Raw genomic sequence first — 14944 nt, forward strand, 5'->3', positions numbered from 1 at the left:
ATATAGTACATAAAATAACAGTCAAGCTGTTAATTTACAGATAATGTTTGTAATTTTTACGAACTTTTGAATATAATTTAAAATAACAGAAAAAATACTGTATAAATAATACTGTAATTTCCCTGTATAAAAAACAAAATTGTCGGTAATTTGTCTTTAATAATAAAGTAGCTAAAATTAAAGTCAAACGGTTAATTTAGAGAGATTATTTGTCATTTTACTAAGTTTTGAATATAATGTGAAATGACAAAAAATTACTGTAAAAAATTTAGAGATTTTTTCTGCAAAATTAGGGGGTTTTTTTTACAGTGTATGCTATACTGTACAACATCAATCCAAGCGGGAACTTTTCTAGAAGCCTTCAGTCCACTATCGTTTCCATTCAGGTCCTCTTCTGAATAAATATACATTACAGATGGCATCATTTTGAACTTGTTTGTTTGTTAAATGAGCCGTGCTTACATTTTTAATTGCATTTTCCAACGTTAATTACAATAGTGAGGGTGTGAGAAAGGGTGGACTGCAGGGCTGCATCTGGTGAGAAGCCTCCTGAGCACCAGCTCAGAAAAACAGGTCATCAGCAGCACCAGCACACGACGACACACTACACACAATGCAGGTGCAGGGACCTGTCATGACAAGTGCATTTGTGGGAAAAACAGACCAGATTTATGATTCGGAAATTAGAATACAGCTATTTTATCCACCCAGAGAGATGCTGTGTCTTACTTGCATCAGCCCCTGATATGTAGTCATCACTTCTCAGATTAATAAAAGCAAGAATGTGTCTTGACTCTTGAGAGATGACACGGATTTTTTACCGGCCTACAAAAGAGACAAAAATTCAAAAGGCGAGTACAAAGTACTTTAAATGTCTCGACTGACAACAGTAAGATTTCATCAATATTTATCAATAGTGACAGGAGACATAACAGCCAACAGGCTTTCACAGAAGTGTGTCATCAAGCCCGTTCAAACTACACAGTTTTTTTACAGACACATTTATGCTGTTAAATTTGTTTCAGATAAATGCTGAATTTTTGTCAATACAAAAATAATATGTAGCACAGCTCTGAAAGTGAAATAATATCCTCACTTTTAACAATACTGATAATAAAAAAGCTATGTTAAATTAACATATTATGAAGATTTAAGCTGCATGTGTGTAAATGAAAGCTATATGGTTTGAAAATGAAGCTAAATGTATTCATAATTATAATTTTTTTAAATCTATTAAATTAAAATATAAAAATTATTAATATTATCAAACTGACTAGGAGGACTGTGACAAAAAAAAAAAATCCCCAAAATCATTCATTCATTTTTCTTCGGCTTTATTCAACAGCGGTCGCCACCATGGAATTAACTACCAACTTATCCAGCATATGTTTTATGCAGCGGATGCCCTTCCAACTGCAACCCATAACTTGGAAACACACATACACTCCCATTCACACACATACACAACAATTAGGCTTACTCAATTCACCACCACATGTCTTTGGACTGTGGGGGAGACCGGAGCACCCGGAGGAAACCCACGCCAAAACGGGGAGAACATGCAAACTCCACACAGAAATGCCTAAAGTAAAATAAGTAAACAGAATGCAGAAGTATAAATTAGGCTTTAGGGGCCATTCAGACAGAAGGAGTGTAAAAATGTGAGATGCAAGACTCAAGACTTTAAAATCAAAACCTTCACCACCGCCGGAATGTTCTTTTGTGTAAATGCAAAAGGAAAATTGACGGAAAAAACATGTACAGAACTGATGTGCTGATGTCTACACCGGCTAATCAGAGCATCCTATTGCAGATGACGCATTCACATCCATGCTGTTTATAAAAATAAAAGCTTTTAAATCCTTTTGAAACTGAACCATGAGAATCTGTATTGCTGCACCTCTACTATATTCACGCAAGAACAGCTAGTAATTGAAAACAAGTTGACAACAGACCTGCTCTGCATTGACAGAAAATGGATGGATGCTGGCATTGAGAGGATTCAGTTTTGAAGCTTATTGAATCTTAAATATAATGCACAATTGTTGTTTTTCTGTTGTTTAAGGAGAAGATTGGAGGAACATTTTAATACAGTTTTAACCAATTTTAATATACAGACATAGTCTCCTAATTATAGAGGTTTATTTTCCATTAGGCGACGCAGTGACGCAGTAGGTAGTGCTGTCGCCTCACAGCCAGAAGGTTGCTGGTTCTAGTCTCAGCTGGGTCAGTTGGCGTTTCTGTGGGGAGATTGCATGTTCTCCCTGCGCTTGCATGGGTTTCCTCCGGTTCTTCGGTTTCCCCCACAGTCCAAAGACATGCGGTCCAGGTGAATTGGGTAGGCTAAAAATTGTTCGTAGTGTATGAGTGTGAATGAATGTGTATATGGATGTTTACCAGAGATGGGTTGCAGCTGGAAGGGCATCCGCTGCATAAAACGTATGCTGGATAAGTTGGCGGTTCATTCCGCTGTGGGGACCCCAGATTAATAAAGGGACTAAGCCGAAAATATATGAATGAATAAATATTTTCCATTATTCTATTTATTTTGTACTTAAGTACTTACAGTTAGTGTTTTGTCACATTCAGACTGATATTGTGATACTAAACACTTCTACCTGGTCAAAATAAACAGAAAAAAGCTAACTCTGGGGATTTGCTGCTTATTCCTGTTGTACCAAACCACATATGCACTCTCAGAAATAAAGGAACGTGAGTTGTCACTCTGGTGATACCTTATCAAAAGATACAAATTTGTACCTTAAATGCCCATATTAATACCTCAAGGGTACATATTAGTTCCTAAAAAGTACAAAAGTGTTTCTCTTAAAAATTTTAGGCACTAATGTATACTTTTAAGGTACCAATATGGACCCTTTAAGTACAAATGTGTACCTTTTAAAAAGGTACCACCCCAGTGACCGCTCGCGTACCTTTATTTCTGACAATGTGGAACCCAGCCTGATCTCACAAGGAAACATAAGTATTTTATGTTTTGCCAGTTTAGTGGCTAATTTGTACGAATTCATATGTACAAGTTCAGTCGAACGAAAACATAATATTTTAAAAAGGAGGCATGGCACCTAACGCCGCCTCTAAACCCAATCGTCATTGGGGGATGAGCAAACCCCTGAGTACTAAACTGCACTAACGAGATTGGACAAATTCATATGAATTAGCCACTAAATCAAAAAGTTAGATTGTGTTGATTGAACCATTACTATAAAACCAAGGAATGTACCAAAATGGGAGTTCTGTGTACCATTACACCCCTAGTAGCCACAGTCTAGCAAGAAGTTCTATTTTTTAATATACAATTGAAGTCAGATTTAGCCTCCCTGAATTGTCAGCCCCCCTGTTTATTTTTTTCCTCAATTTCTGTTTACGGAGAGATGTTTTTCAACACATTTCTAAACATAATAGTTTTGATAACTCATTTCTAATAACTGATTTATTTTATCGTTGCCATGATGACAGTAAATAATATTAGACTAGATATTTTTCAAGACACTTTTATTCAGCTTAAAGTGACATTTAAAGGTTTAACTAGGTTAATTAGGTTAACTAGGCAGGTCAGGGTTGTTAGGCAAGTTATTGAATAATGATAGTTTGCTCAGTAGACAATCGAAAACAAAATAGTGTAAAGGGGCAAATAATTTTGACCTTAAAACGGTTCTTAAAAAATGTAAAACTGCTTTTATTCTAGTCAAAATAAAACAAATAAGACTTTCTCCAGAAGAAAAAAAATATTATAGATAAAAATGTAAACATATCTTTGCTCTGTTAAACATCATTTGGGAAATATTTACAAAAGGAAAAAAAAAATCAAAGGGGGGCTAATAATTTTGTATTACTGCATTCTTCTGAGTTCTATCACAGCTTCGGTAGCAAAGTCTTCAGCAGCTTCAGTGAAAACAGCTGTTCTGTGTTTGTAATGGAATGAAATGACCTCCTGCATGTCTCTGTGGAATCCCTGCTAACAGCACCTAAACCGAGCTTTGTTAAATGTTTGATTTGTCGGAAGGCCCGATGTGCATTACAGTTCAATGGAAATTAAATTCTCACTACAAGTTCATAACTTGGCTGCAAGCAAGCACACACATCTGATCTCTCTTACCTCTCTTGTGAGAGTCACTTCAAGACACCCTGGAGTAATATTTGTTCTTTAAGAGACTTTAACTTTAATACAACCAAGCTGAAGTCATCCCAATCATTTCCTTCTCATTTTGTGATACTAATAAGTGTGATAATAAGCTCCTCAAGCTTGGCTTACTCAATAAGGATGACTATATTTTTGCTTTGTTGGTTGTTCTCTAGTACAGAGTGTTTTTTTCTTCCTTTTTATGTTTGCTTTTGTTCATTGTGTTGTCATAAGTGTTACTGTATACAGCTGCGTGTGTTGTTGAGTCATTTAGATGTATCTGTTTTGATTTGCTTTGAGTGTAATTCATGGCAAGTGCGATGTGATTAAAAACATCTGATTATTAATACTCGGCTGACTGGTGTGTTGACATCTTTCAGAGAACGCACTTCACAGATCTCAGCTCAAAATAAGAGCAGAATTAAACGAGCGCTTATGAAATCAGGTGCACTCTTCTGTATGCATAAGTGTGACAGCCTTTTTTTTATTTGATCCTGAAGTATAAATTCTGGACTTCAGAACGTACGTAGACCCTCTTTGCAGATACCCGCTGCCTTGCTTTTAAATTATAGGCTAGATGTTGCCTTCACTCTTGCTGACAGACAGTGTGGGTGAGAGCATTGGTGACATGAATGGAGTTAAACAGAAATGGACTGTTTTAGCACTGCCATTTGTTTGCATAACTATACATGAAATCACAATCATTGGCATAAATCTCCATGTTTAACATATTATGGATATCAGGGTTGAGTTTACTGGAGAGCTTTCACTTGGAAGCCTTTTTATAGGAGAGATAAGAACCCTGTTTTATGGCTTCATCATCATACAAGCAGTTATCATCCATCTTTGGCAATGTTCGTCAACAATAGAGTCCAACACTGTTGATGTTTCTGTGTTGAATCAATATTAATATTAATAATGTGCTAGATAAGCAAAATCAACGGCTGTGAAGTGCCTGTTCACTACTACGAGGTGATTTCAATGATGCTATTGATTAATTGGAATGTAAAATTTTGCTTGAATTTTATGTTTGCTGGTTTTTTACTTTACCAAACATTACAATTAGACACATTGACAATGAGAACGTTTACATAAAAAACAATAATACGATTTTAATATGATTAAGACAATACTTTGATTAAGAGTCTATCATGTAAATGTTAATCCGACTAAGGTCGTACTTGAAATAAACAGAAGTCAAATTAAGACGAGTACTAGTATTCCTATTTTAGTCACATTATTGAAGTGCAGTACAGACATGCAAACACTGCAATCAAACTATTACCGATTTATAGTACTTTCCGCTACATTTTGCAATGACGCTCTGGTGTTCAAGCAACCGACGCAAGAGGCCATAGTCTTTAACCTCCTTGTTAGAGCAACCGGCTCTCAAACAAAGATTGACCGGTTCGATTCCAGCTCAGAACGGGATGGCTGCAGTAGGTCTGGTTGGTTAAACGTGGGGGCTTGTCCAGGATAGGAGTGAGGTTTAGGGGCGTGGGTGGTACAGAAGCCAGCTAGCCAAGTGCAAAACAGGTAAACCTCACTCTGACCTCAAAAGGTGCTCTAGCAACAGATGCTAGGGGCCATGGTCGTAGCCTCCTTGTTAGAGCAACTGACTCCCATACAAACAATCGCCGGTTCGATTCCAGCTCAGAACGAGATGGGTGCAGTAAAGTCAGGTGAGTTACATGAAGACCATGGCCTCTAGCGTCTCTTGCTAGAATACCTTTAGAGGTCTGAGGTTTACCTTCATAGCACTTAGCTAGATGGTCTCTATTACACTAACCCGTTGTGACCTCAAGAGGTGCTCTAGCAACAGACGCTAGAAGCCATGGTCTTTACCATCTTTGTTAGAGCAACTGACTCCCAGCTCAGAAGGGAATGGATGCAGTAGGAACGGTGGGTTTCATGTGGGGGCTGGTCAGGGATGAGAGTGAGGTTTAGCAGAGACCAGATAGCGAAGTGCTATGCAGGTAAACCTCACTCTTCTGATCTCAGGAGGTGCTCTAGCAACAGACACTAGAAGCCATGGTCTTTACCCCTTTTTGTTAGAGCAACTGACTCCCATACAAAGAACTGCCAGTTTGATTCCAGCTCAGAACGGGATGGGCACAGTAGGACCGGTGAGTTTCATGAGGGGTTTGGTGTGGGATGAAAGTGAGGTTTAGCAGAGACCAGATAGCGAAGTGCTATGCAGGTAAACCTCCCTCTTCTGACCTCAGGAGGTGCTCTAGCAACAGACGCTAGAAGCCATGGTCTTTACCCTCTTCGTTAGAGCAACTGACTCCCATACAAAGAATTGCCAGTTTGATTTCAGCTCAGAACGGGATGGGCGCAGTAGGAATGGTGAGTTTCATGTGGGGGTTGGTCTGGGATGGGAGTGAGGTTTAGCGGAGACCAGATAGCGAAGTGCTATGCAGGTAAACCTCACACTTCTTACTCAAGAGGTGCTCTAGCAACAGATGCTAGAGGGCATGGTCATTATTGATTTACATGGTCATTACTGATTTAGTACCTCCGACTTTGTTGTGGGGGCATGAATGAAAAGTTAGTTCATGAAATGGCAGAAGTGGCCTGTTGCTTGAGACTTTGTATCCACCCTCATCTGTTTGCATGCATAGTGTGAGTAATTAAATGCAGTTGAACTTGTCGCAAAAAAAAAAAAAAAAAATGAAATGCCCAAAATCATATATGGTGAAATGACAAACACAAACTGTTGAGTGAAATGCTGGTGGAAGCTAGCGTCCAATCATATCATAATGACATAAGTCGAACTATGTACTCTAACATGTAAAACGTAGCATGAAAGTAATATTGAAAGCAACTCATGTAAACACTTTAATGTTATTGTTTTCTTTTTTTAAATTAAGACAAATAATTTAATTACTGATGTCCATGTAAACGTAGTCAATAAGACACCAAGATATATAGTTGCATAGATAAATTGGCCCATTGACATGTCCACCATCTTGGAACAGGTAACAGCCGCAGCAACAGTTTTCAAAATGCTACAACATTACACAGTCTCTGATCATACAAAAAAAAGAGATTTTAATTCTCAAAGAAATTGAATAACTTTCATAGGTTTTAAAATAAAACATGACCTACACAGACAACAAGGTGTCCACCTCTGCTGCCCCCACTAACCCTCTTCCAGGACCCTGCTTAGCTTTAGTAGTTGACCATGTGAGAGCTGCAGAGAGCTGGCTGCTGGATAAATATGCACAAGTCATTGCAGACCACAAAATGTATCAAATCCATTTGAATATAAAAATGTTATATTTTAAAATGATATGGAGGAGATCAAGATAAGAATTGGTTAGACTCACTGTCAAACTGTAAAAACTATCAAATGAGCTCTCTGAGCTTTTAATACAGAATACAGGGCACACATAGAGCTACAGTTGTAGATGCACAGCCAAGCTCTAAATGTTTAAGTAAGGTGGAGGCTTATGAATAGCAGACATTTACTGTTAATATTATTAAGCGCTTTGCGATGTTGAAGAAAAGTGCAATATGTGATAGCATGATATATAATGCGATATTCAATAGAGTAGACAATACAATATTTAAAATGTTTATCCATCCCAATATGTTTTATATTATATCGAAAGTATCACAACTTCTCAAAGTGAACATAGCTATGTTTTACTGTTGCACAAAACAAATGTGACATCTTAACAATGTTAACAAACATAGATAAAACGAAGATTGTACTCCACTGCTATATCAACCTGAAAAAAACCCTTGAAATGAAGTTAATTCCTGTCTTATTTTTGTAAACATGGATTATTTATTTGGTCAAATCAAATCACTTTTATTGTCACATCATCAGCAGCACGTGTGCTATGATAAGTGAAAAGCTTAAGTGCTGGCTCCAGACAGTACAAAATACAGTGCAATCTACAGACAATGACAGTGCAAAATACAGACAGTGCCAAAAACAGACAGTGCAAATACAACGACAGTGCAAAATACAACAGCATACTGCCAAAAAAACAAAAAACAGGACAATGTAAGATTGACAGCGATATGTACAATGAAAAGGTGTGTGGGGTGTGTTAAGTGTTCATCAGTCTGATAGTCTGAGGGAAGAAGCTTTCCGTCATACACTATTTCAGCATTGATACTAACATGATTACAGATTTTTGCCTTTATGTTTTATGACAATACAAACATTGACCACATTAGGTGTGGTACACTTAGAGCAGGGGTGTTCAATCCTGTTCCTGGAGATCTACCTTCCTGTACAGTTTAGCTCCTACCCTGATCAAACCCACCTGAACCAATTAATTAGGACCTGAAATCCACTTGATAATTACAGACAGGTGTGTTTGATAAGGGTTGCAACTGAAATCTGCAGGAAGGTAGATCTCCAGGAACAGGATTGGCCACCCCTAACTTAGAGCATAAGAATATTTTAATATTAGAATATTTACCAAATACTTTAAAAGTAATTTTTGTTTGCCATTTTGCACTCACAACAATTCACATTCTTTACCAGATGAGTGGAAAAATCTGGTTAAGTACAGGCGTGGATTATAACCCCAGCATAAAGCCTGAGCACACCCTGAGCGCACCCTGCATGACTACAGATGCTTAATGCTTTATTCAGACCCACATGCATACGTATACACAGCATGCAGTCAACAACAAGTGGCAAGTATACAATTGTTTGGTTCATGCTCATTTGCAGTGCAGTCATGTAGCTCGCAATCAGCAGGACTCCACATGCAGGAACAGAGATGAAGAGCTTTCAAAATTATAAGGGATTAATTAATTACAAGTAGTTAAAAAAATTATCTTGCAAGACATACAGTATAGAGGATATAGTGTGGTTTATATTTAGATACTCAGGAAATGGGTATGAGAGTCAGGACTGATTCTGACAGATCACTGAAAAGGTATTTGGTTTGCCAGGAGTTAGACATGTAAAATCTGCTTTATTTCCAATTTACATGTTTGCATATCATTTTTATTTGAGCGCTGATCATTTTAGATTAAAAATAAACAGAAATTTATATCAGTTAGGGATTCCATTACATATATATATATATATATATATATATATATATATATATATATATATATATATATATATATATATATATATAATTTTTTTTTTTTTTTTTTTTTTCATTTAATTAAAAAAATTACGCTTTAATTTAATTTACCTGGACTTTTTCAGTAGTAATTTAATACTAAATGCTCAGCATTTTTTTAAAAAACTGAATAGTACGATTATTTTTTTAGTTTAAAAATCTGTTATAACATAGTTAACATTTATTGACTTTAATTGGGCAGCTTCCATGAGAAAATAGATGGTACAGAGGACACGGAAGTGAGTACTCTAAATTACTGTTTTACAATGGTTAAGATCACTTCTAAAACTGCAGTGATTGTGGTAACAATCTGATAATTGTGATAACCAGAGCAACTTCCTGGGATCTTGAATGTTGGGCATCTGTTATTTTTCCCCACACTAACATTAGAGTGACCAAAGTCTCACTACAGTTTACAATTTTATCTAAGTTGCTTCAAAAAACACACTTTCAAAATGTTGCCATGTCTAGGCATAGGCCAGTATAAGATTTTGATGGTACGATAACCTTGAATAAAAATATCACAGTTTCTCGGGAACCCAGTATTGTGATTACTGCTTTACAATTTGTTATTATGTACAATATGTAAAAAAAACTTTTTCCCCTTTGAACACAATATATTTTATTTTGGGAAACATTTGAAATATTTTGGAACAGTAAACATATCAGGCTAAATAATTCAAATAAATGATTGACTTTTGCTGTCTTCATGTGTTTCACAAACACAGATTTCTTTACCATTTAAACAGCATTTTTGGATATTTTTTCTGCTAGAGATTCTGTTGTCCTAAAAAAACTTAAAAAAAAAACAACAAAAAAAAACCTAAATGAAAAAAAAATTGTACACATACTTTAGGAATAGTATTACCAAATGTTTTGGCATCTTTAAAACCTTGAATTTTCCAAACCACGGTATACTTTGAAAACGATTATCGTCCCATGCCTAGCTATGTCCACATAAAGTACCTGTGAAATAACAATAACGTTTTTAGATGTATCAGTATGTTAGTTTTAAGAATATATTTAAGCTAGTGTCTTCCAAAACAGTGATCCAACTTGCATTTAGAGGATAAAAACATCCAAATCTTGCAGTTTGTCACTTACACCTATGGATCAACTTTTGTTTGACATCACCTCATACCAATCAAATGCTCTCTAATATCTGCCATGTCCTACCCCCTTCAAGACACTTCCAATTCCATTCTCATTGCTTTTCATTTTATGTTTTTGAGCTCAACTACTCTCAATGGCAAAGCTTTAATAAAAATGAAATACTATATGTTGTTTGTTTGTTATTTGTTAATGGGAGTAGCTACTCGATGGATTTATCTCAGTCATCACCCAAGCTCCCGAGGTCCTTCATCAGTAGGTCGTGTGCACAAATTCAGGCACTGTAAGGGCAGTGATGAGCTTGGTTCACTACACATTGGGACACACTGAGTGTGACACGAGGACGTCCTCATTGTACAACATCAAAACTGGAATTTCTAAACAACAGCAGAACCAATCGTTTTCATATAATAATGTTACTACGTTTTTAAAAGTGCATTACAGATAAATAATTAGATTGTTTCATTTACCAGCATTATTTCAACCATTGAACAATTATTGTTCCTAATATACAGTATTTAGCTATATTCATTAATGTAATTTTTTATACTTTTTTTTAATTAAATTGAATGATTTGGGCCACACAATTCATATTTTGCTCTTCCAAACTTCCGTTAATGGGGCGCATAATGCGTATCGATGCACCCTGATTTCCGTGAGAACATTTCAGTGCACTGGAAGAATTCTGCAAATGAGACAGCACTTAAAATGGCTGACTCCCTGATCAGTGAACTGACTATTGAACAAGGGTGCTGATTGAGACACACCCTATGGCTACTCGATGCCTTCCTGGTTCAGTTTAGATTACATCAAACATAAAATAAAAAATGCACATTTCAAAGCACTTCAAACAATGTCTTTTAAGCATCTTTGGGCTGAAGCCATCCAATTTATGGAGCTAATAAACAGGCAGCTGCAGGTTGCGGGTTTAAGTTTATTGTGGGATTATTGTTCCTTTTCTATATTATAATCTACGGTAACACTCTATTGTGATGGTCCATTTGAGTATTAGTGGACTCTCTGCTTAATATCTGTTGATACTGCTCCTTCATCAGACATTTAACTGACTATAAGAAACTTTGTAAGGACATGTCAACTTACACTAACCCTAACCCCAACCAAACAGTTTACTTATAATCTAATGAGAATTAGTTGCCACGTAGATGCAATGTAACTCAAATTCAACAAACGGACCATCAAAAAAAAAAAAGTGACCTAAACCTACCCTGTTTTTTTGTGATTTCTTGCTCTGTAAATACAGAAAAGACATCTCTGCTACACATTTAATTACATCATTAACAACTGTTTGTTCTGTTCAGTTTTGTACACACTGCACAGCGTTTTTGTAAATGTGGCTGTCGCTACCTGCATTTTTCAAGAATAAATCTGATTGTTAATTGCTGTTGTCATTCTTGGAATTTAGTCAATTGTGTGTACACAAAAGGATTAAGCTCTAAAAGGTGAACTGGCAACCAAATCTAGCTTCAGTGCCTAAGTGGGAAAAATATGACAACAACTGCGCAGTTCTCAGTAAAGTCACATAGTCATACTTTAATGATGTGGAGACACACAATGTATGATGACATACATTCAAATATTGACTACAATGGGAAAAATAAAGAACTGTTTCAGAACGCCATGATTCAGCACATAGATGAAAAAAGTTGCTAATGCATGCGAGATGTATTCCTTTGAATTAAAGGTCATATGTAAGTGCTTTAATAAAAACTGTTTTCATGCAACACAACAGTTAGGGTTTCTCATTCTGAGAGGGTTTTCCCTCCACATTACTATAGGAAAACATCATTATGCATACACCAGCAGATGACAGCTAAACTTAGACCTTTCTTCGCCTTCCGCAATCAAACAGCATTTCTGGCACTCAGCCTGACACAATTCCTTTGTTGAATATTGAGAACTTTATTAGCGAAGCAAGCTATTTTTAAATTGCTTCGCTTTGTGAGACGTCCCCAGACTGGTGAACCTTTTGCACAGTGCCACGTGCAGCGCATGTCTCAACAATCCTCCCCCTCTGAGAGCACACAACCGCACAACCGTGTCAGCTTCACTCCCGTCACCACACACCATGTGACACCACCAGAATGACACCGAAAAATCTCAGAAAAGGAATAAGTTAAAGAAATGATCCTTCCAAATCAGAGAAAGCCAATCCATGTGAAAAAAAAAAAAAAAGATTGGGCTGCAGCAGTGTGGTTGTGGCCTAGTTTTGTGAAGTGTGCTATTAAGTCATTCCATTCAGCTTTCCCACTGCTGGCTTTTATTCAATTAGCAACTCTCGCAGAGCAACATTCTTCAAACTCAAAGTGCAATGGATACAAATACATGAGGAGAACCCTAAGCAGTAGATTGCATCCATTCTAGCCACATGTGTAAGTAATGACAGCAGCGTGCAATTTCATAATGGGGTCTTTAAGGCTAATCACAACGTACCTCGTCTATGCAATCACTATTAGACCACGGCTTTGATGGCCTACTTCCAATACAGCAATTGCCCATGCTTTACAGTTTGGACAGTGTCCAAACACAATCCTCGGGGTCAAAGACTTTGAGTAAATGGAATTTCACTCTATCAAACATACTGATCAAAACTCATTCAGGTTTCTGAAGACCACGATGAGCTGAGTCTGTGAAGCCGAATATGTTTTGGTGATCCTTTTCATTGTTTCCGTCACAGATGTAAGTGTTAAACTAAAGTATTGACCAGCAATACAATTCCATGTGTGAGCCACTAACCTCACACACTGTAAGATGCCACTTGGGAAATATTTGCAGCTACTTTTCATACAAGATGATCAATCATCCACTAATAGCCTTTGGATATCTTTATGAGGTTTATTCTCAATTACATAAATAATGGATGCTAATAGAAAGAGTCAGTGAGTGCCTATAACTCTCACGAACCGTACAGTCAGTCAAGCTCAGTTCAATCCAGAAATCATTCTGTTAAGTCAGGTTATCTACAAATCAAAAGCTTCTCTTATTGTGTTGCAATCACACTGTGATTAGGAGGTTAACAAGATGTTAAATCAGCTCTCCAGCCTCCACAGTGTGAGTGTAGGCCTTAAACGTGTCTACCAGTCCAAACTCAAGAACAAGCTTGTTCAACCACACTGCTCTGAACAAAATACGTGCTGTGGGGAGTAAATAGACGACCCCGCTCTTCAAACCTCAAGTACCATTGACAATAAAGCGCTGCTCAAACTCACCTCCAGATTTGTCCGAGCTGTAGGATGTGAATGACGGACTGCAAGAGCCAGATACAGAGGGAACAGGACGCTGAGCGTGTCTTACTAGTCCGGGCTGCGGTAGCGCTGTTGCTGCTGTTGCTCGTGGTGTTGCTCTTGCTCGTCGTGGACGCCTGTCTTTGAGGCGTGGACGGGTGGGCTCCAACGTCTCCGTGCGAAGCGGAGCTGCTAAGGAGCTTCCCGTCCATGTGAGAGCAGCTCGCCGTTCCCCCGCCGCCTCCGGAGCTCTCCTCGGTGCTGAAATCATGGACGAACCATCGGAAACTGAAGACCTGCACCGAGAACGAGCCGAGCACCACGAAAAACAGCGTTAGCCCGAACCACCAGTAGTCGCGGCGGAGGTAATAGTCGACAGAAAGCCAAATATCAGTGCCCACATCCGCGAAATAAACCGTCACTGCGGCGAGGATCCACAGACAGTCCCAGACCGTGTATTTTTGCTGCTCCCTGCCAAGGCGGAGACATGTCGAATTTGAGCCACAGCACCGAGACTCCCCGTTGACGAAGTCCGCCTCTCCGGTTCCAGAATCCGGCTGCGATCCCGGAGCGAGCCCTTGAACCGAACCTGAGTGATCCGAATTCTGCAAAGGCGTGAATGCTACATCGCTCTTCTTCATCTTTAGCACCCCGTCGGATTTTGCGGCCATTGTAGCAGCTTTGTCTTCCCACCGTTTTCGCGTCTTCTCCTCGGCTTCTCTCTATTCCAGGCGAAGAGACACTGGGCTGGGCGACCTCCTCTTCCGCCAGCTACAGCGCCGCCTGCTCATAACAAAGCAACACTTCCTTTCGGTAGCGGGTACGAACCATATGCTCTCCCATGGCTCCTACTTAAAACTATGACATCATTGCTTTGCAACTCTTCTTCAGGCGCACGTCGCGGTCTTCGATATCCAGCTCTTGCAGCGCAGCCTTTGGCCAACTCCACGGCTGTGCAGATAATATAGTCTACGGCAGCGCTATATTAAAGATGTGCCCGCTCGGTTGCTATGGCATTTGTAAACGTGCGTTCCACCCTACATTGAACACACATGTCTACGCCGGACGCAGGCGGCCAGTCAAAAGTAAACAGCTCCTATAATAAATATTAGAACTCGCTCGTGGCTGTATTCTTTTATTTCTCACACACTGCACTGCACACCTACTGTAGCCACTTTATTATTTCCAGACCATCTGAAACCAAAAAATTAAATTAAATTAATAAATAAAAAACGTAAAAAATTCTGGTCAGCTATTTGAAAACGTTTATCACATATAGAAAAACAATTGGCTTACGAATATAAAGTCTAAATACTAACTAATATTAATAGATAATAACTAATAGA

At 38.1% G+C, this 14944-nt stretch overlaps 1 protein-coding gene across 2 annotated transcripts in view; it reads right to left on the reverse strand.

Moving 5' to 3' along the window:
- Nucleotides 1-14693, reverse strand: part of xkr4 (XK related 4) — a 115995-nt gene extending 101302 nt beyond the window's left edge. For both annotated transcript variants that reach the window (NM_001012258.2, NM_001077752.2), the window contains exon 1: nucleotides 13584-14693. In NM_001012258.2, coding sequence (NP_001012258.2) covers nucleotides 13584-14269 — 686 coding nt within the window. In that variant the 5' untranslated portion in view covers nucleotides 14270-14693. The remainder of the gene's footprint in view (nucleotides 1-13583) is intronic.
- Between the last annotated feature and the right edge of the window lie 251 nt (nucleotides 14694-14944).

The sequence above is a fragment of the Danio rerio genome, chromosome 2, assembly GCF_049306965.1.
Source record: "Danio rerio strain Tuebingen ecotype United States chromosome 2, GRCz12tu, whole genome shotgun sequence".
NCBI classification, from domain to species: domain Eukaryota; kingdom Metazoa; phylum Chordata; class Actinopteri; order Cypriniformes; family Danionidae; genus Danio; species Danio rerio.